General features: G+C 42.6%; 2 protein-coding genes across 2 annotated transcripts; both read left to right on the forward strand.

Moving 5' to 3' along the window:
* The first annotated feature begins 3076 nt into the window (after nucleotides 1-3076).
* Nucleotides 3077-7000, forward strand: eif4e2rs1 (eukaryotic translation initiation factor 4E family member 2 related sequence 1). The gene is made up of 7 exons (XM_037480676.2): nucleotides 3077-3244; nucleotides 3707-3797; nucleotides 4340-4474; nucleotides 4617-4721; nucleotides 5096-5248; nucleotides 5518-5654; nucleotides 6850-7000. Exons 1-7 carry the CDS (start codon nucleotides 3228-3230, stop codon nucleotides 6887-6889), a joined length of 678 nt encoding a protein of 225 aa, XP_037336573.1. The 5' UTR covers nucleotides 3077-3227; the 3' UTR covers nucleotides 6890-7000.
* A 129-nt stretch (nucleotides 7001-7129) lies between these two features.
* On the forward strand, nucleotides 7130-21992 carry LOC119223384 (retinal guanylyl cyclase 1-like). Its single transcript, XM_037480674.2, has 24 exons — nucleotides 7130-7999; nucleotides 10436-10677; nucleotides 10886-11116; nucleotides 11322-11477; nucleotides 11606-11748; nucleotides 12212-12367; nucleotides 12544-12693; nucleotides 13456-13675; nucleotides 13844-13919; nucleotides 14017-14101; nucleotides 14554-14670; nucleotides 15571-15654; nucleotides 15766-15942; nucleotides 16337-16490; nucleotides 17677-17820; nucleotides 17911-18059; nucleotides 18207-18370; nucleotides 19404-19527; nucleotides 19652-19720; nucleotides 20043-20217; nucleotides 20594-20692; nucleotides 20782-20867; nucleotides 21350-21435; nucleotides 21527-21992. The coding sequence occupies exons 2-24, from the start codon at nucleotides 10437-10439 to the stop codon at nucleotides 21612-21614; spliced, it is 3174 nt and encodes a 1057-aa protein (XP_037336571.1). The 5' UTR covers nucleotides 7130-7999; nucleotide 10436; the 3' UTR covers nucleotides 21615-21992.
* The last annotated feature ends 412 nt before the right edge of the window (nucleotides 21993-22404 follow it).

The raw sequence follows: 22404 nt of genomic DNA on the forward strand, positions 1-22404 counted from the left end.
TGGACAGACTGCAATGGATGTCATGTGTACAGAATCAACAATGTAAAAGATGTACAATACATTCAATTTCTCTAACTGAAATGATACAAGTAATTGCAAGTAGCAGAACAGGTGTACGGCAGCTGGACCAGATCCGTCTTTTGCCTCCTGTGTTACCGAACTACTGCCTGTCCCCGGATTTCCCGTATTGATTTGTCCCTGGATTCAACTGTTACCTGTCGTCCTAAATAAAGGTTGAGAGCTCTGCTCTTGAGTCTGAGTCTGCCTCCAGGGTCCATTCGTTACATTATTAAACCTCTCCTAAAAAAGCGGAGCCTAGATGCCTCTATTATCAACAACTACAGACCAATTTCAAATCTACCTTTCAGAGGAAAATAATTGAGAAAGTTGTCCTACAACAACTTAATCACTTCCTGGCTTCAACTGGCTGCCACAACAACTTCCAGTCAGGATTTTGACCTCTTCATAGCACCGAGACGGCCCTTATTAAAGTTGTAAATGACATCCGTCTGAACACGGACTCTGGCAAAGCTTCAATATTAATGCTATTAGACCTCAGTGCTGCATTTGATACTGTCGACCACTCAATACTTTTGGACAGGTTGGAAAACTGGGTGGGGCTCTCAGGCAGAGTCTTAAGCTGGTTCAGGTCATATCTACAAGACAGGAACTATTTTGTTTCCATTGGTGACTTCGTATCAGAACCAACCAACTTAACGTGTGGAGTCCCCCAAGGTTTGATCTTAGGGCCTGACACGGGCGTGTGGCGGAGCCAAATGCAGCACAACGGCACGGAGTGTGTGGTTAATGCTTTTATTACACACGGCCTCACAGCAGGCGTTCGGGCACAATGAGAGGCAGGGCCGAGTTCGGTCCTCAGGATCGGGGAGGAGATGCCGGGAGACAGCTGGTGCGAACGCTGGGCCGGTCGGGGATCCGGGGCACCGGAGCAGAAGCGCCGGGCAGTCCAAGGGACAGGCAACAGAAACCCGAGGCGCTTAGGCAGGACTCGTGGTCGGGGACAGAAGGCTGACGTGCTCACCGGGGCGGAGACAGACAAACGGGTCGGGAACAGGCAGGGTCGAAACCGGGAGATCAGTCCAAGGAAGAGTGCTGGAGAGACTTGCATGACGCGAAGAACAATCTGGCAATGACAGGCTGGGTGTGCAGTGCTTCACTCTGTGTCCCTGAAAACATCAAATAAAGCCAGAGATCTGGGGGTTATTATGGATTCAGATTTACACTTAGAGAGTCACATCAAATCAGTAACAAAATCGGCCTACTATCACCTCAAAAATGTAGCACGACTTAGAGGGCTCATGTCAGCTCAAGACTTAGAAACACTTGTACATGCCTTTATAACTAGTAGGATAGACTATTGTCTCCTTGCAGGTCTTCCAAAAAAAAACTGTCAGGCAGTTCCAGCTTGTTCAGAACGCTGCTGCTAGAGCACATTACACCAATTCTTAAATCCTTACATTGGCTCCCAGTGTGTCAGAGAATTAATTTCAAAATCCTACTGCTCACATATAAATCTCTACATGGTTTAGGGCCAAAGTATATTACTGATATGCTTCCACACATAAGCCTTCAAGATCACTAAGATCTTCTGACACCAATCTGTTAGTGATTCTCAGAGTAAATACAAATCATGGGAAAGCATCATTTAGTTACTATGCAACAAACAGCTGGAATAAACTTCCTGAAGATTTAAGACTCGCCCCAACTCTGACCACGTTAAAACAAGACTGAAAACTTTTATGTTCACCTTCACCTTCTGATAAATTTTACCTACGTTGCCCTTTTAACCTCAGCTTTTAATTAAACAATTTTAATAAGATTTTAATCTCTTACTCTGCACTGTAACTTTTAATTATTTTTATATTTATAATTTTATTTGCTGTTTTTTTATTTTATTTTTGCATTTTATTTCACTTAATTGTATGACATGTTATGATGTGAAGTTTTTTCCCCCTGCATCAGAGATTAGTCCAAGCACACATCAATAACAGTGACAACCGATGAGCTGGCCTGGTCGTGATTATCAACAGTACTAGTTACCATAGTGACGGGATATGTGGGAATGAGCACCAATATTGAAGTGCTTTTCAGCTGATCAATACTATTCATTGATATTTGAGCAGTGCTGTGATGTCCACTGATTCAATCAGTTTCTACTAAACACTATTGATCCTGTTCTACGGTGAAGGTTATATGTATATATTATGGATATATTCATTATCCCTCACCTTAATGTATCAAGGATTCAGATCAACACAGACACAAACAACGGTTCTGCCAATCAGAGGGTCTGTATCGTCTCTACGACCATGTATGGTGTATGGCGGAGCGTCTGTGGGTGAGTGGGGAGCAGGTCGTTCTCCAATCAGAGAGTTGTTGGTCTGATCCCAGGCCCGGCTAACCTGCAGGTCAATGTGTCCTTGGGCAAGACACTTAACCCCAGCATTGTTCCTCTAGCTGTGACTACAGTGTGTGAATGTTAGTTAATGATGGGCAGGTGCCACTGTGTATGGTAGGTTCTGTCATTAGTGTATGAATGGGTGTGAATGGGTGAATGATGTAATGTAGTGTTAAAGCACTTTGAGTGGTTGGATGGCTAGGAAAGTGCTATACAAGTACAGTTCATTTACCATTTATGCTGTGTGGTTGGTGACAAACATTCACTAAGGATAAATATACCAATGTTAATTGTCATTGTAAAAACATACAACATAATTAAGTTGGGGACTCATTAGTACAGCGGGGTCCGTTTCAAAAAGAAGGGTCAACAAACTGAGTTTTCACTAAACCCCCTATTTGAAACGGGCCAGCAGTATTAGGTACAAAAGAATGTAAAGTAAAGACAAATAAACCATGAAGACAATTGATATTAAACAGAGAATTAATAAAACAAAACAGTGATCAATGGATAAAAAAAGGTTACACTATCAGTATTTTTAAAATCAAAGTTGAATTTGATCGTACATTTATTTTAGGTAACTTAGTTCATTATTATTATATCATTATTTGGCCCTGTCGCCTGGACTTGAGTAAGCGATCTTTGACTTTCGAAATGTCCCTCCTGCCTTACCGTCCACCGGTCACGCACATGCGCAGTGACCGACATTGCGCAGACGTAGATGCACGAGGAGGCTGTAAGAGGACAATACAGCAAACTAATTAAGCAAATATAAAAAATATAAAAAGAAGAGTCTTCTAAAGGAGGGATGAACCAGCTGGAGTGGTAAGACTTCATTCTTCATCCAGTAAATAATCGCTAAAGGTCCGGTACGAACCCGCAGCTAACGGCTCACAGTTAGCATTAAATTACATTCATTTCAAACTTTAATCACGTAGAACGTCACGCGTAGTTGTTTACGGCCTTTTGTTTGTGTGATTCCGGTTATTTTGTGTGTCAATACATCAGACGCAGATCAGGTTATTGATCCGTATCAGGAAAGTCTTATGAAACAAGACGCATCGGTTTGTGTGTGTGTGTGTGTGTGTGTGTGTGTGTGTTCACTCGTTCGTTCGTGCTTGTTTCTGTACTAACAGGTGTGCTCTCACCTGCTGCATCTTTATTACTAATCCAAAATAATCTCGACCAAATAGATGTTGTGAAGCCCAAGATGAAATCAATAATACACAGTAGAGCTGAATGATTTAGCATGTTAGCATGTGATGCTAACAGTCGCGTTTGTTTCAGTACAAGAGAAGAGGAGGAAGAGGAAGAGACTGAGTGTCACCATGACAACAGTGACAGGACCAACAATAACAACAACAACAACCGGCGCAAGGTGAGACACTTTGTCTGTCTCTCTACCTGGACATGAACCCGTCTGTCTCTCTACCTGGACATGAACCCGTCTGTCTCTCATGACATGAACCTGTCTGTCTCTCTACCTGGACATGAACCCGTCTGTCTCTCATGACATGAACCTGTCTGTCTCTCTACCTGGACATGAACCCGTCTGTCTCTCATGACATGAACCTGTCTGTCTCTCTACCTGGACATGAACCTGTCTGTCTCTCATGACATGAACCTGTCTGTCTCTCTACCTGGACATGAACCCGTCTGTCTCTCATGACATGAACCTGTCTGTCTCTCTACCTGGACATGAACCCGTCTGTCTCTCATGACATGAACCTGTCTGTCTCTCTACCTGGACATGAACCCGTCTGTCTCTCATGACATGAACCTGTCTGTCTCTCTACCTGGACATGAACCCGTCTGTCTCTCATGACATGAACCTGTCTGTCTCTCATGACATGAACCTGTCTGTCTCTCATGACATGAACCTGTCTGTCTCTCATGACATGAACCTGTCTGTCTGTGCAGACGGTGTGTCCAGGTGTAGGGGAACATCCACTCCAGTATAACTACACCTTCTGGTACAGCAGAAGAACCCCGAGTCGTCCTGCAAGTTCTCAGAGTTATGAACAAAACATCCGACAGATTGGCAGCGTGGCATCGGTACGCACACACAACCGTTTTAATAATCGCTTAATTAATGAGGATTTATAATGTTCAGATGATTAATTAGGATTTTGAATAGCTCAACCATAGATCAATACTTCTGTGCTTACTTTGTGGGTTTCTCTCCGTGTGTGTTCAGGTGGAGCAGTTCTGGAGGTTTTACAGTCACCTGGTCAGACCAGGTGACCTGAGTGGACACAGTGACTTCCACCTGTTCAAGGAGGGAATCAAGCCCATGTGGGAGGTAACAACACCCTCAGAGTACTGTAGTTAAACTGTCAAAATGCTGACTAGTACTGCAGGTTTACTGTTGAAATCCTGCGGATGCTGGCTTAGGGTTGTGGCTGTGCTCATCTCGTCTACATGGGTTTTGTGTACCTGGAGAACAAGCCTCCCCCCCCCAGGAGATACTATGGGAGGTGCTGCGGGAGTAAGGGGTGAGGGGGTCCCTTCCCGGAGCCTCCAATACGCACAAAGCGAGAGCTGTGAATAGAAGCCGGTTGATGTTATACTGTTAGTATACTGTCAGTATCGTGTAGTTACACTGTTTATATAATGGAGTTGTACTTTTAATGCTAATATAATGTTATATATACTGTCTCACTGCTTCCCCAATAGGATGATTTCAACCGTAGTGGCGGGAAATGGATCATTCGACTTCGTAAAGGGTTAGCCAGTCGATTCTGGGAGAACATCATACTGGCCATGCTGGGAGAGCAGTTCATGGTGGGAGAAGAGATCTGTGGAGCAGTGGTCTCCATACGCTTCCAGGTACTACTGTAGTACTACTATTGAAGAATTGCAGCAGTGTTACTAGGGTAAAATATTTCTGCTAACCCACCGATTCTACTTCAGGAGAACAATAGCTGCGTTTCAGGTCACTTTAACATTTCCAGGTACTACAATGATGTACTACAGCTACTGCACTGGTACAAGTGCACTGATACAGGATCAGTAACGAACTGTAACAAAAGTTTGATCTTAAAGTCTGATGATCAATTGTGAATCTTCCTTTTGTCCTGTCTGTCTGTTTCTAACAGGAAGACATCTTGTCGATCTGGAACAAAACGTCCAATGACCAAATAACAACTTCCAGAATCCGAGACACTCTTAGACGAGTTCTGAACCTTCCAGCCAACACCATCATGGAGTACAAGACCCACAACGACAGTCTCAGGTACAACTCAATGTTGCACGGTGTACCGGTACTAGAAAGGTACCGCGGTACCCTTACATCTTTTGTATATTTTTAGTACCGGTACCAGAGCGCAATCAGTGTTCTGCTTCCTGTTTGGGTGCCTGCACGCATTGACTGGGTGGGCGGGGCTACCTGCACACATTGACTGGGTGGGCGGGGCTACCTGCACGCATTGGCTGGGTGGGCGGGGCTACCTGCACGCATTGACTGGGTGGGCGGGGCTACCTGCACGCATTGACTGGGTGGGCGGGGCTTCCAGCTCACATGCAACAGGCAGCCGTCCCTCACAGCGAGTCATCTCAGGGAGACATTAACCGTTGGAGATGAACCAGCGCAGATTGTTTTTTTTAATGTAAGAAATTGGATGTGTGGCGTGATTGGATGCAGCATCCAATGTGAATAATCCCACCCGAATTCTGTGAAGACTTTTTTTGTCGTTTTTCAATAAAGGGGAGAAATTGCCCTTTAATTATGTGTCCATCTTTAATGTACCCAACCCACAAAGCTTTAGTTTTTTCCACCTCAAACACACATCTGTATAATGATGTAACTCATGGAAATAACGATGTAGTCATATAGATACGGACAATAGGTCTACACAGCTGTGTATATCAATGCTGTGATTTTACCATGTTGTTGTCATTAATATCTTGCTGTGGGCTGATACTAATATGAATGCCATTTGTGTTCAACAAGCTGGTAAAAAAGGGAACCTTACAGATGTTTTATGTATTACTATCATAGATGAATATTACAGTATTGTATTTGTGGTATCGTAATATTTTGGCAGGTATAGTATCAGTCTAATTTTGGTATTGTGACACCCCAAACTACTACTATTGGTTCCACTGTAAAACACCATCATGGAGCCTAATTGTAACTTGACTGTGATCTCAGTGTTTCCCCTTATAACAGGGCCCCCCCGCCCTGAAATGTGTGGTTTGAATTATAAGCGCAACCTTAAATCTGAGCTGCATCAAGATCAATAACATCAAGCTTTAACTGGCCAACCTTTGTTGTATCTAGAGCATATTCTATTAATGTACCTGTTTGGGTTTGTTGAACTTTGGTCATCACTGTTAATGTCCCTCGTCTTAAAAACACAAATACTGAAGAACCAGAGCAAGATGGAAACATCTGGACTGTGTTGACATGTTTGCTCTCTGTGTTTCAGGGACAACTCCAGCTTCAGAAACACCAAGATCTCCCTCTGAAGTGTGTGTGTGTGTGTGTGTGTGTGTGTGTGTGTGTGCCGACTAGTCCAGAATTGGTTCAGACTGTTTTTTGTTTTTCTCTTCAATTAAAACTAATTCCTGTTGATTTTCCATTTTCTCTCGTCCCATTTTTATAAAATATGTTTATAACAATGGTAAATACAAATTATATATATTTTTATAAACTGTTAGAAGTACACAAATAAAGTCATTACAGTTCTGCAGCTATAACACTAATTATATATTGAGGAGAAACTTTATTCTCTCTGATGGCTTTTACCCAACATGGATCTGAGCAGTCAGTGCCATTGAGCAAGGCACTTCTCCGGACTGTGACTCATTACATTTCTTTCAGAGTAGCACTCTGACCCAGATGGCACAGCCTTCTTCTTCATGCAGGCAGGTTACTGCATGTCTAATCTTAACTATTCCTGGCCCCAGACCAGCTGGGAGCTGTGATCTCTTGGGATGGACCTAATCCAGATCAGGATTAACTGATCACTTAGATCTGTGAGACACTAAAACTGTGCGACACTGCAACTATGAGACAATAGAAGTGTGTCACGGTTTGATGGTTTCTGCTCTTTAGCTAGCAGATCAATACTGGTAGAAGCTAACGGTGAAGCTACCCAGCTCACCTTCTGCTTGTAGTATCTGCTCCGGTCCCTTTGTATTGTAAACCAACCCGGTGACAGGGTTGCTCTCTCATTCCGGACCTCCAATCTCTACCCGTACTCCTGAAGCACGTCATGGTACTGGATGAAGATACATTTGTTTTGCTCAACATTTTAAACACTCCCCTGTCCACCTCAGGAGATGACCAGGAGAGAGGTCAATGACGTCATCGTTTGTTTGAGGTAATGACCTCAGAGAGATTTGACAGGTAAGAAGGTCGGACACACACAGTAAGTCATCCTCTCATTACAGACTTAACTGAAGCCAAACTTCCTCCAGAACTCTAAACAGGATTAGACTAAAGCCTCTGTGACGCCTCTCCCTCGCTGCACCTGACATCAGCTCTTTCTCCAGCTCAGCGCTCCTTTCTTCTCAAGGGATTTCTCCTTGTCCATCAAAAAAGGGTTTTTGGACACATGAATCTTTGAGACAAAGGTAAACGCTGTGTCTGTGTATAACTGTTTGTCTGTGGGTGATTTCATGTGACTTTCCCCGTGGGGTAGGGTTTAGTGTTTAGGATTACCTAACCCTAAACCCTGATGAGCCCAACCTGTATAGTTTGATAAGTGTTAGTTTATTACTTGATATTTGAATTTTTATTCCTTAGAGTGCTTTCTATACCCCCAATTTAAAAACTTGAATCTAGTTAAACTGACAATAAAAAGAATCAAGTTGTATATTGAAACGTCTCATGTAATGATATGGTGAGGAGACTCAAAATGACCAAATGAGTAATTAAACCTTTTTTTTTAATCAGCCAATCAAGGAGCTTTACTTTTGTTCTGACAAATTGAATTGACAGCTTTCAGATTTGTGTGTGTTGGTGGTTTAATTTGTTAGATTAAAGGTGTCAACTCAAGCTTCCAGCTGTCATTTCACCTTGAAACGGTTTAGCGATGAATCGTTTCACACAGATTTACCTGAAAAAGAATACGCCTATTGATGGAAATTCTTCAGGTCTTAGGTAAAGGTGTACTCTGTGGGCATTGGAGAAACCTGAGGGGAGGAGGGGAGTTGCTAGGACCGGTCAACCTGATGTGAACCCAAGCGGTGGATTATTGTTGGACTTCTGTGCTGGTCATCGTTTGGCCATAACAAACACCAGGTCTGCTTCAGAGGAGCACTTGGACACAGGTCTTGACTCTTAGGTAGCGTTGAAGGGGGTGAAAATTGGACTTTAAAGAAGCTTACGCCACTTAACGCAGTGGTTTAATTGTACCTACCTCCCCACAAGGTGTGTACACACATCTGATCAGTGCTTCCTGCACCAGAGGGACGTACTACGATGCTGTCAGCTGTGGAGCTGTTTGAAATTATTGGTAGAAACCCAAGAAAACATCAAACGGCATGAATGATTTCCAGAACAGGTTATTTTCTGCTGTTATTCATGTTTTTTGATGAGGACAAATGCAGGATTCATAGTTACTGTTAGCTGTTTTCCGCTCGTCCATCAGACCGTTATAGTGGCCAGGTTCCCCCTCAACCAAACTCAAATGATAATTTGTATGTAGGCAGATTTAGTGTGAATCCAGTAATGTCCAGATCCGTCAGTCTCCATGGTTACCAACAACTCCTCTGACCTGTGGGCTCCCCACTGAAAGTACTTCGAGCCAACGTTTTCTACATGGACATAAGCCACAGTGAGAGGAAATGATGTCGTGTAATAGTGTCAAAATTATGATTTAAGATATGCAATCCAGCGACCGTATCTAGTTTTATTGGAGACTTCTGTGGTGTCTGATGGGAAACCACGTATTGTTTAGCAGTTTCTGTCCTTAGCGAGTCTCACAGGAACCTTGGCAGCAGCAGTCCAGCTGCAGTCAGAGCACAGAGGAGACACACCAGACTCAAAGCCGCCGCTGATTCTACAGCGACACAACCAGCCACACTCGTTCAATGGAAAGAGAACTCTCTTCAAGATTTTCAACCATTACTAATTATATTTCCAAAAACGTTTGATTTATCTCGGACTCAAAAATAAAGATAATTTAGACTTTGCTAAAAGAATACCACTGTAAGTCAGACGTACCTGTCCCTCCCTTTTTGTTATGAGCTGTGGACTGAGTGAGTGAGAGTGTCCATAGAACCTTTACGCTTCAGTTAAAGTTATTGAGATATTCACAGATTCAGACCTGGTTCAGTAGCTCATCAGTGTGACCGTAGTGATGTCAACAACCAGCTGAGAGGAGCCTGCGCATCCGCATTTCTTAAGTCATCATTTATTGTGTACTAGCAGTAAGATAATTGCGCCCATTAGTAAGCAAAGACATCTAATTAGCATTGGCATTAGTTTCGGTCATCTCCTGAGGTCGATGCATGGCACTGCCTTCATTCCCGATCAACCTATTTGGCACCTCTGCACTTCGTCTTTAAGCTGCATAGTTTGGGCTATGGTATTTACAACAGCAATTACTTGCAAATACTTCAGTGTGAACTGAAGGAGTTTTTTTTGCCATATCATCATTGTTCATATGCATACAAACGAGTGTTTCTATAAATATAAGATGACAAAACTTTGCATTAACGGAGCCTTTGGATCCAGAACCAGATTGTTGCATTTAAATGATTTTATATCTACCATTAGATTTTAAATTACAGACTTAAAACTAATAAGATAATAATACAATTCTTTGGCTGATGTCATCAGGTAACGGTGATTATATTGTCATTTCAAATGATGCTGATACTTTGTTCCTCTCCCTCTCTGCTTGTGTTTATTTAGCAATGTTTTTTATACTTAGCGTTCTTAGCACTATTTACCATTAGCTAATACTATGGTGAAGATTTATACGCCAGTGGTCACATCAGTTAGTGAATTAAAATAATTGGACTGAATTAAACTTTCTGTTGATATTTCTTTTCTGTACCCAGGATGCGGGCTCCAAGCTGGTTGCTATGGTCATGGCTGTGGTTGCTATGCCTTTCTGATATCTGGGCAGCAACCTTTAAGCTAGCCCTTATAGGTCCATGGTCATGTGACCCTATGTTCTCACGGGCGATGCCGACCGCGGCAGCAAACCTGGCATTGTCGCGTTTACGGAGTGACATCACTCTGAGCAGAGGATACTGGTATGACATCAGACTCCTGGATGAGGACTGCTCTGCTTCCAAAGGTTTGCAAACCAATCAACCAACAAAGAGTCCATTAAATAAATCATGAGCGGAGAGATTCAATATAAATCAATTCTTAGGAATTTTGGAAATGTAGATCAAAGCTTTTCTTTAGAACAGATCTAATAAACATTTACATTTATTGCAGAGAATTCCTATTTGATTGAAGGTTTCATCATCATGTGACTGTTCTTATTTGGTTTATTACAGCACTGACAGAACTTGGGGACATGGAGGGTTACGGTCATGCCTACATTGGACCCTTCAACCCTGCCCTCTGTCATGCAGCCTCCTTATTAGCCCAGCATTGGGAGGCGGGGCTTGCCTCTCCAGGCTGTCTGAATGCTGATTGGCCGAACCTGGCCCCAGTCACTCCCCCCAGCAGAGTCCTCTTTACTGTTCTTAGATTCTTCCGCTGGGCTCATGTTGCAGTCATCTCAGGTGAGTGTGTCAATGTTGTAGAGTATGGTCGCGAATGAAGGGGTGATGTCACTGCAGTGCTTTGTCCAACATCAAGAGTAAATTTCACTGCAGGGCGTGGTCTAACATGGTTAGATGATGTCACTGCAGGGCGTGGTCTAACATGATTAGATGATGTCACTGCAGGGTCTCTCACTTGTAGTTCTTGTTCCTGTTTGGTCACCAGCTCCGTCTGACCTATGGGAGAGCACTGGACAGGAAGTTGCCTCTGCGCTAAGGGTTCTGGGCTTACCCATTGGTCCGGTGGTCACCATGGAAACAAAGAATAAGGGTGGACCCCGGGCTGCGCTCAGATCTATTAGAGATGCCAACAAGGTCAAAGGTCAGAGCTGAATGATTAAATGAGAGTGAAATGTTTAACATAGTAGAGTTGAAACATTCCATCCGTGCCTGTGCTTTGTCCACTGAGAAACCAAAACTCATTCACAAACTGTTGTTCTTTATTTCTAGTGGTGATAATGTGCATGAGCTCCGTTTTGATTGGTGGAGAGGATCAGAGAGAGCTCCTATTGGCTGCTCTGGACATGGGGATGGTTTCTGATGGTTATGTGTTCATTCCTTACGACGCCCTGTTGTACGCCATGCCGTACCAGGTACAATCTAAGAGCTGTTACTAAATATAACTGTGGTCCATGGTACTTACAGCCACTGACCCACACAAATATTACAGGTTAAAGAAAGTATATACTATAATACTATTCATCTTTTAGTTTTGTGATAGAGGTCGTGGCTGAGCTTGGCATTCTCTCAGGTTATTCATCCAGTTTGGGGAAATGTCCCCATCTCCACAAAGCATCAGCTGAGGTTATTGTTTCCATAGGTCATTACTAAACTAGGTGTCATCCTAGGAGTCCAGTGACCTAATGCTTTTACTCTTATTAGTCACACCTCATGCATCACACCTCATGCATTTCCATGAAAACAGATGTTTTGATGACATTGAAAGGCCCCATATTATGAATACATTTATATTATTAACTATACATTTTAAATAATACATTTTATTTGAAAAATAATTTACTTTTTGTTCCCTGGGTTTCTACTCTATCCAATCAGGACGTAGCATTCCCTCAGCTGACCAATAGCACGCAGCTTCGGCACGCCTACAGCTCCGTTCTAACCATTACCATGGCGTCTGACCAGAGTTTCTACGAAGCTTTTCGTCAAGCTCAAATTAACCGCGAGATCCGGTCTGCTGTGGCAGCTACTGAGGTAAATACAGAGCAGATACAAGTACTACTCCCCGAACCACTACAGGGATACGGCCTGCTGTGGCTAAACACAAATACTACTATACAACTACTACATGTACACAACATATTATTCTGGATCACTTACTATTCCAAAAAATACATTTTTTTATGTACTTCATTACAATTTGCCTGCAGGTGTCTCCGGTCTTTGGGACCATCTTCAACATGGTGTACTTCGTTGCTAAGGCGGTGGAGGAGCGTCGTCAGGCAGGCGGGGGGCACTGGGTGACAGGCAATCAGCTTGTCCAATCAGATGGAGGCTTTGATTTCCAGGGCTTCAATCAGGTCAGAAAAAATGTAACATTCAAAAATGCATTCAAAATATTTATATTATATTATTCATTGAGTGTAGGGAGCTGTAATTTATAGATGAAATTGAAATAATGTGTCATTAAAGCTCTTTCAATTAGCTCTGTAAAGAGTTAATGTATCTCAATCAACATTTTTCATGACCTGTCACAGAAGGTTTTGTCCATCTCTATCTCTGCAGTGAAGACAGAGCACCACCAAAGACCACTTCCTAGTCATACCCAAGTGGTGGCTTTTTCTTTTTAAAACATAGAATTAAGGTTCGGTAGGTTTGTGGCAGGCAGACCAACCGCTGTGGCCCGAACCTGGAAGCACTGGGGCTAGCGGGCTAAATACTCTTCTGAGTTAAGTGGCCAGGTCTGTAACAGCTACATCTGGGCCAGATGTGGCATAAATGAAATCTGGCCGCATTGAGCCGGAACACAGCCGAGCTAGCCGAGTCCGCTGGCTACCTGGGAAGGCTCTCTGTGGTCCTGATGTCATCAGAGAGCTCCTTCCACCATCATTACTGCAGCTTGGTGCTTCTTTGAGGAGATGTGACTCACTCAAAATGTTGTACTCATAACATTACAGCTAAATAATGTAACTCTGTGAAATGTATCAGTGGATTTATACTATCGATAAATTAAAAACTGTTGTTTTAGGAGACCTTTTCCTATTGGGGATTAATTAAGTAACTAGCTTTCTTAAATCAAAGGCATGGCTAACAACCCCTCCTCCCTTCCTCGCTTTCCTCAGGTGTTACATGGAGGTAGAGAGGGGCGTGGCCTAGTGGCCGGCTACGTGGTGTTGGACAGTGATGGCGACCGACTCGTGCCAACGCACTCGCTGGCTCCCAAACACACAGATGGGTCAGTCGGAGGTCTGAGACCGATGAGTCGCTCCTTCTTCTTCCCTGGAGGAAAACCCCCCTCCGCCAGCTTCTGTTGGTTCAGTCCAGACGAGGCCTGCAGTGGGGGTGCGTTCACCGGCCAACAGTTGGTATAGTTGTATAGCTATTAGCTGTGTCTGTGATGGGCTGCTCATTTGGTGCTGGGAAAACGCTGAATAATTCCTTTGGTCACTAAAAGTCTAAGCTACTCCATCTTCTGAACTTTAGTCTCAACTCTGAAACCTCTTCTTTCAGGTTTAGACACAGTGGACATGGTCTTCAGCTTCCTGCTGTTCTGTGGTATCACTGGAGCTTTCCTCTTCTGGATCAAGTAAACACACACTGTTGTTTTTTTTCCCCTATTTTTGCTATATATGTCATTGATTATGATGATTAAAATGAGCTTTTTTTAATTAATGTGTGTACAGGAAGTACAAGAAGACAGCAAACATCGCCAAACTCATCCTTACTTTGGATGATATTGTTTTCATTGATACTCATGTCAGTAAGAAGGTAAGAAACTATTTACTTCTCTACTTCAATATAAAGGTACTTTATGTTGGTCCTGATTCTAGACTTACTTTCAAAACTAGAGTATTCAAACTAAATAATGTGTGTGGCTCTTACTGGTTACACACAGTTATTGTATTTCTTTGAGAGGAATTGAATGTATTGTACATCTTTTACGTTGTTGATTCTGTACACATGACATCCATTGCAGTCTGTCCATCCCGGGACTTCTTCCCTTTTTTCCCCATTGAAGGGCTTTTTCATATTTTGGGGAGTTTTTTCTGTGCCAATGTGAGGGTTTTGGGACAGAGGATGTTGCATGTGTACAGACTGTAAAGCCCTCTGAGGCAAATTTTTCATTTGCGATTTTGGGCTATACAAAATAAAATGAATTGAATTGAATTGTTTGATTTAGTTCTTGTCTCCAATGTTGATTGAATCTTTGTTTTTTATAGAAACTGAATGACGAGTCGATCATGAGGAGTTTACTTGAAGTTAAAACGCCTCAACGATCGATTGCCCGAAGTTACATCCTGACAACACCTGAGAGCTCTAACATAGGAGTACTGGAGGTAACCTCAGCCTGCCCGTACAGCAGTACTTCTCAAGTTATTCTTTCACAACTCGCTTTGGAGCAAAAAAAAGATGTTCAGGCTCTGTTGAGTAACAATGTGATGCATTCAGGCTCCTTTCAGTAACAATGTGATGCATTCAGGCTCCTTTCAGTAACAATGTGATGCATTCAGGCACCGCTCAGTAAAAATTATACTAGGCAATGGAAAATTACATTCATGAATAGATATTACAGAAATTATGGCCTGTTTACAATAACTACAAGCAGCATATAGTACAGCATCACAACAACCATTTTTTATTTCCTTAATATTTTCATTTTATTAATAAAAAAATAATAATTAATAACTATTACAAAAACATTTTTATTTTATCATCCAAAAACTCTACAGACAAATTTTTGACAAAGTTCCAGTTACACTGAACCGTACTCGAGGTGACTGATCCAAACAGCCCTTACATAATCGAACAAAACAGTAATATACAAACAGCACAACGGGTCCGTAAACATGCACAATAACACGTTATATCAAAGCGGGAGTTGTTCAGATGTGAAAGACGGGTTTTCCTCCTTATGGCTGGAAAATGTCTGCTTGCAAGGGAAAATAATGTCTTTGTCTTCCATTTGCAGGTTAAGTTGTTAAAGACTCTATGGTTGGATCCTGCAACTGTAGGGACATGGACATCGGCTTTCTTAAAAATCAACAACTTTTTGCGTGCCCTCTGTCTTAACTAATTTTTACTCATATGAGGATGAGCACAGGGATCCCACACTGTCTCTGTGGTGCTGGTCCACTGAGACCATAGACTGGAGTGGGTCTGGTGTTAGGGTTTGTTAGGATTTATAGCCAAATACGTTCTTTTTCTGGCTTACCCCCTGGCTATTATACTTTAACCAGGGAGACTTGGTTTGGCTGAAGAAGATCCCCATCGGAAAGTCGATAATGGCTGTAAATCAAAACACCCAAAGTCTGTTCAGCCAGGTACGATGATCAGTAATCATAAGGCACACGGTTCATGACATGAAAACCTGAAGTATGACATTAGTCAACAATTACATTTATTTTAAAGTTATATTTTTCCTCTTTCTCCAGTTGAGGGAGATGCGACATGAGAATTTAAACCTCTATGCGGGTTTGTTTCTGGACTCGGGGATCTTTGCTCTGGTCGTTGAACAATGTCCTCGAGGGAGTCTGGCCGACCTGCTGGCCGACAGCGAGATGAGGCTTGACTGGATGTTTAAGTCCTCCCTTCTGATGGATCTTATCAAGGTGCTGCTTGGGTAGTTCCACTACGATAGTACAACTGTTACTGTCACTACTAGTACTGCTGCTCCTACTGCTTATATGACCGCTACGGTGGGTGCTGCTACTTACACACATTTACAATGTATTGTTGTACTCAAATCCTAGTGAAGAGGAAAATTACTACGTTAACATCTGTATACATCATGTCAAATTAAATTGATTTGATATGAATGTATACAGATAGAGAGGAAGAGAAAAAGGGAGGAGCTCTGTGTAACGTAGGAAGTACTCCAGCAATCTTGGCATATCTAGGGGATGGACTAAAGCACCCCAGATCCGGCCCTCACTGTTAACCTGAAACATGAAATGGAAGGCTTGTCTGTTGCCACTTTAATGATAAAAAAGCCTTCTGTTTTAGGGAATGAAGTACCTTCATCTACGAGGTTTGAGTCACGGTCGTCTAAAGTCCACAAACTGTTTAGTCGACGGACGCTTTGTTCTGAAAATCACAGACTACGGGCTTCCCATGATTCTTCATTCTCAGAACATCACCCTACCTGAGGACCCACAAGGTAAAATGTTTAAAGATAAATGTCTCTCAATATTGCTTTGAACACTAATCAATAATCCTGCTACAAATGAAAGAGTTCTATTTCAACTTTACTGTCCACCGGAGGCCGTGCTTAACACCTCTATTTCATGGAAGCATGAGGAATAATAACAGGCCTGAGCCACCAAGTAGTACCCATCTTCCTGAAGAAGGCTTTGCATTTGGGTCTCTGAAGGCTCTGTCGTGGGACCTTCCCTCAGTACATCCGTACGAGTACAACACTTACAACACTGGTCTCCCTTTGAACTATCGGCAGCGTTGAGCTGGCTGTCAGCCGAAACTACTTCTCTCCTTGTCATCACTTTGGCAAAACGTGTCTGCGAGCTGCTGTCACTGTGAATCATATCTGAGATGGAACTCGGGTGGCTCGGGTGTCACCTTGTCCCACAGGGGCTGGCAAACTCTTATCTCAGCGACCCTATCCAGCTCATATAGTTCGGCCCGGCGTCGGCGCCTGGTGCAGATCCTCTGAGCTTATGTGGAAGCCAGCGTGAGATGGTCAGGGCAGCTCTTAATCCATTATGGTGGGCCTAAGAAGGGATGTGCTCTTCCCAAAAAGCATATGTCAACCTGGATAGTGCCCGTCTATGCAAGGTGAATGACCGTGCTATGACATTCTACCAGGAGTGTCTCCACATCATGAGGGCAAGTTACCCCCTAACCCTAACCCTTCAGCAGTATGAAGAAGGTACTCTGATGATATAAGTCCCCGCATGTGTATCTCTGGATCCGGTAGTCAGTAAGGATGAAATAGAACAAGGGTTACGAGTGTAACTATGTTTTTATGAATCCTGGATGACCCCCAGTGTTCTTGGTCACACAAATGTATGAACTCATGAGGAAATTTAGTAGGAATGATATCAGAGGTGACACCAGAATTAATACGTTGCAAAGTCTCAACTTGCGTGTGAGAAACACAAAAGATATCCAGCTTTACTTATGGCAGTCACCCAGAATTCATAGAAGCGCAGTTACATTCATTCTGTTTTTCTGAAATTGGAAGTTGACATTATCTTTCAAAACTCTCGCTGAAAAATAGAACTTTAATGTTGCATGTCAAATAATATGAACCAGATAAAACAAGAATACCATCAAATATTTTAGAAACACCGTGTGCCCACCTGTGTGTCTCCCTACCTGTCTCTCAGAGCTGCTTTGGACTGCTCCAGAGCTCTTAAGGAAGCCGGTGCAAGGAGGTTCGTTTTCTGGAGATGTCTTTAGTTTCTCTATCATTATACAGGAAGTGATCTCACGATCACTGCCATACGCCATGATGGACATGCCTTCCCAAGGTGAGTGGACCGTCTGAGGCTCCCTCCTCCTATTGCAGACACCCTGTATGACCACCTGTCTGTCTGTTTTTGTATCTGTCTGTCTCACAGAGATAGTGGACCGTCTGAAGCACCCTCCTCCTCTCTGCAGACCACTTGTTTCGTTAGATGAAGCTCCTGCTGAGTGTCTCAGTCTGATGAACGAATGTTGGAATGAAAATCCAAACATGAGGCCGAGCTTTGATGACATTTTCAAACAGGTGAGAGGAGCTCCCCACTGCCCCCTGCTGGCTCGTAGCTCAAACTGTCACTGCATATGTTTGACTGTCCTTCGTTTTAAAGCAGAGAACGTCTGAGCACATTTTTCCTGAAAGGAGCTGTGATGTGCTTTCACTCTGTGTTTGCAGTTTCGGGGTATTAACAGAGGGAAGAGGGCAAACATTATCGACTCAATGTTGCGGATGTTGGAGCAATACAGTTCCAACCTGGAGGATCTGATAAGAGAACGAACAGATGAACTGGAGGTTGAGAGAAACAAAACAGATAAGCTGATTGGACAGCTGCTGCCCAAGTAAGACGCATCTTAATTACATTCAAAATAATAAAGTACAGGTTTAGCATAATACATTTGCTACGTTTCCCATAATTCTCCATTTATAATACGTCTGATCCTGCTACCAATAGCAAAACTACAGTTTTATCAATAAAAGAGCTTCTGTTTACATCCTGAGCTGTAATCATGTGAAATTAAAGTGACATCATAAGCTGTTAGAACAGTGGTTCTTCACCTTCACCTGGAGCTACTGAACCCGGCAAGCTCCATCAGGGCATTCAACGAAACCTTCTTTATTAAAAAATGAAATATGATTCCTTCAAAACATATGTACAGTATTTAATTAGGGCACAAAATGAAATGCATCAGTTGCAGACAAAATCACTGTGTTCAAAGAACATTTCACACAAAAACACAATGAATATTTACTGCACCTTTTAGATTCAAGTTTACCAATGCATGGCTTCACCTTGGCAAGTGCCACTCTCGTATCATCTGTTCCTCCTGTCTCCTCAATCCTTTAAAAAGATTGCTCGCAAAGACACGTTGTAACAAACAGTGTGAGAATCTCAAGGGCTTTCTTAGCAATAAGACGGTATGGAACAATTTGGTGACACCAAAATATTGTTGTTCTGAAGAGTTGCTGTTGAAAATGGCTCAGCTGAAGTTGAACTAAATGTGAACGACTGTCTCACCCATGTTGGATATATTCCAAGTATCCGTTGAGAACATGATATCAGGAATAATACGAGTAGGCAAAATGTATTTTTACTAAGCAACTAGTGCAAAAAGTGTGTTGCTAAATTGTTGCAGGACAATTTTTTGATGGCCGCCAAAAAAGGGCCCAACAATGCTAGTGTGAACCAGGCTATACTGTGTGTCTTCGAACCCAGGTTAAGAACCACTGTGTTAGAGCTTCTGGTTCAAAAAAGTTCATAATATGTCAACCTCCCCTATTGTTTGCTACTTAAAGCAGAGACGCTGCTACTTTGATCCCTAAGAGACAAGTAGACTTTTATTCTACAGTTTCATTAATAACTGTGTGTTTCAGGTCCGTGGCTCAGGCTCTGAAGAAAGGGAAGCCGGTGCAACCTGAACATTATTCAGACTGCACTCTTTACTTTAGTGACATTGTTGGGTTTACAACCATCTCAGCTCTAAGTGAACCCATTGAGGTACCAAGTGTTCAGATAGCTGCTGATAATCTGCATCCGTCCCTGTCACCACCATTAGGGCTAACTGTGTGTGTGTGTGTGTGTGTGTGTGTGTGTGTGTGTGTGTGTGTGTGTGTGTGTGCAGGTGGTCGACCTTCTGAATGACCTCTACACCATGTTTGATGCTATTATTGCCACTCATGATGTCTACAAGGTAGGAACCTTTTGAAAAAGAACTTTCATGTTTGTCCACACGTAGCCGGTTAAATGATTAAAGCTTTTCTTTGAGCTTAGCCTCAGTTCAGAATAAAACGTTTCACTAAAACTCACTGCAGAACTAAACATTTAAACAGATAGCTAGTGTCTGTGTGCACAGGTGTGCACAGGTGCGTCTGCTAAAACACCTGGAGAATCAGTTGTTGTGATTGGCTTCACATAGTCAAAGTGATTCATTCTTATTCATTTAAAATCAGAAAAAAACATATCTTATAAATGATAACAAGCACATAATAATTGTGTTTTGTGTGTTTCTGCAGGTAGAAACTATCGGAGATGCCTACATGGTGGCTTCAGGTGTTCCCAACAGAAATGGGAATCGACACGCAGGTGAAGTGGCCAACATGTCTCTGGACATCCTGCACTCAATCGCAGCTTTCAAGATCAAACACATGCCAGAGATCAAAGTGAAGATACGCATCGGACTTCACTCAGGTACATACACAAAGGCACGCACACACAAACATGCACACACTGCAGAGTGACAGATTCAGAGGCATCTATGGGTGAGTTACATTCGGCTCCTTGAAAAAGTATATATATTTTCAGAACTAGATGAGAGATTATTCAAAATGTAAATTAAATATACCATTACTGGAAAGGTTAAAAGACTTCATAAAGTTTGCTCTTGTTTCTGCTTTATCCTCTGATATCCTGTGTGCTTAGTTTAAATGCTAAACTAACATGAGCTCTTAAAACAGGTGTGCCCATTAGGTCTGTGCTATTAGCCGAGCTAGCGTAGTGTTGGTGCAGGAGAGACGTGGGACTGAGCACAGGGAACACGTTCCTGAGGCTCTCTCTCTGTCTCCAGGTGCATTGGTAGCAGGTGTGGTCGGTCACACGATGCCCAGGTATTGTCTGTTTGGAGACACAGTGACCACGGCATCACACATGGAAGCCAGTGGACTACGTATGTAAAAAACATATCAAATCAGTGCCCTTATGATTCCAACATCAGTAACTAATATTTTGCAATTATCTGTTTTCTGTGGTCTTTAGCCTACAGGATCCACATCAGTCTGAATACAGTGAAGGTCCTCACAAGTCTCAAAGTTGGGTACCACATAGACACCAGAAAGGCACAGGTACACTAACCTGCTCAGGTGTAATGTTCACAGATGTTACCTTGTATGAAGTATTTGTCCTTTAAAAATCGTACTTTATGATGTCAACAGCCGGAAGAGACTTTTCTACGTAATTGCCGCTAAAATCTGTTTTTTAGCTGTTGTAACTAATGAAGGAACTTCTTGTATGTTCTGTACTGTTGCTACTTGGAAATGATCTGTTTAAAATCAACACAAGAGGAAGAAAGGATCTGTTTATGACCTGGATAGCAACACAGGTTTGACGTTTTAATGTAAACTTGAGCGAATACTAACCCTAACCCTGTCATAACAAGAACAGAGGGTTTGGGGTTTAACAGTATAGCATTGCTTTTCTCCAGTGTCAAAAAGTCTCATCTTGATCCCTCCGTTCCCCACAAACACGATGACTTAGTTACCTCTCCTGTGAGAGAGATGTTTATGTTGCAACACTGTGTGTGATCACATTAAATGTTTTTTTCTAGGTGAAGGGCACAGTGGACACATACTGGTTGATGGGTCGAGAGGGTTTTGATAAACCTCTTCCTATTCCTCCAGACCTCATTGGAGGGTAAGAAAACACACACACACACACACACACACACACACGTCGCCTCTATAAATAAACAGCTACCTCTTTCTCTCACCTGTCTCACTCTCAGGGCCAGTAATCATGGAATCAGTCTGGATGAGATTCCAGTTGAAAGAAGACAAAAGTTTCTGGATCGACAAAAGAATGCAAAGAAATAATGCCAACGCATGCAGATTTTACTACATTTACTATACATATATTAACACCCAGATGCACTGAAATACATACATTAACACGCGCACACACACACTACCTCAAGGTGTAGAACATTTAATCAGCTGGTGAGAAATGTTCAGCCCAAACTGGAGGAATGTGAATAAAGTGCTGAATGGACCTGGATTTTCTCCCTGAACTTATGAAAGAAGGAAGAGTCATAACGTCAGTGTGATTCTGATTTTGCATTGATGCCAGACTTTTGTGCCAGTTCTTTGGAAGCTATTGGTGTTGGCATCGCAAGTCCCACTTCAAACGATCATGTGTGTTTTGTTTCACCTTGAAAGAGAAATGCTTCCATTGAATAAAAAATGAGACGAGAAGAGATTTTGTATTTTTTTTCTAAATGTCTGAAGTCTGAATCTGAATATCTTCCCAACTTTACCGAACCAGAAGAAACCTGCGCATGTCTCATCTCATAATTATGAATTTATCTCATAATTTCAACTTTCAAACCCCTTCATTTTTTCAGTGTGGAAATGTGGTTCTATAGTTCTGGAAATTGCACAACTCTTAAATCCTGCAAACCCAAAGACGAGGTTTGACCAGGGGACAAAGGTCAGGCACCCGGGGGAACTCTTGCAGACAGGCTGGCGGATCTCCAGTGGTCGGGGAGCAGGAACGGGGAGACAGAATGGGAGGGTGCGCTGCTTCCCTTTGTTCGGTCACCTCCTCCTGGTGTTGAGGCGAGCTTTTTGGTAGCTCTTAGGACCAAAAGCAAAACTGGTCCTCCGC

The sequence above is a fragment of the Pungitius pungitius genome, chromosome 1, assembly GCF_949316345.1.
Source record: "Pungitius pungitius chromosome 1, fPunPun2.1, whole genome shotgun sequence".
Classification (NCBI taxonomy): domain Eukaryota; kingdom Metazoa; phylum Chordata; class Actinopteri; order Perciformes; family Gasterosteidae; genus Pungitius; species Pungitius pungitius.

Excerpts from the sequence above, each read along its gene's own strand:
- eif4e2rs1 (XM_037480676.2), top strand. Across the intron at positions 3,798-4,339 it reads ACAACAACAACCGGCGCAAG|ACGGTGTGTCCAGGTGTAGG; the intron begins GTGAGACACTTT and ends CTGTCTGTGCAG. Across the intron at positions 5,249-5,517 it reads TGGTCTCCATACGCTTCCAG|GAAGACATCTTGTCGATCTG; the intron begins GTACTACTGTAG and ends TGTTTCTAACAG.
- LOC119223384 (XM_037480674.2), top strand. The coding sequence starts at position 10,437 with ATGCGGGCTCCAAGCTGGTTGCTATGGTCATGGCTGTGGTTGCTATGC. Across the intron at positions 12,368-12,543 it reads CTGCTGTGGCAGCTACTGAG|GTGTCTCCGGTCTTTGGGAC; the intron begins GTAAATACAGAG and ends ATTTGCCTGCAG. Across the intron at positions 13,676-13,843 it reads AGACGAGGCCTGCAGTGGGG|GTTTAGACACAGTGGACATG; the intron begins GTGCGTTCACCG and ends CTCTTCTTTCAG.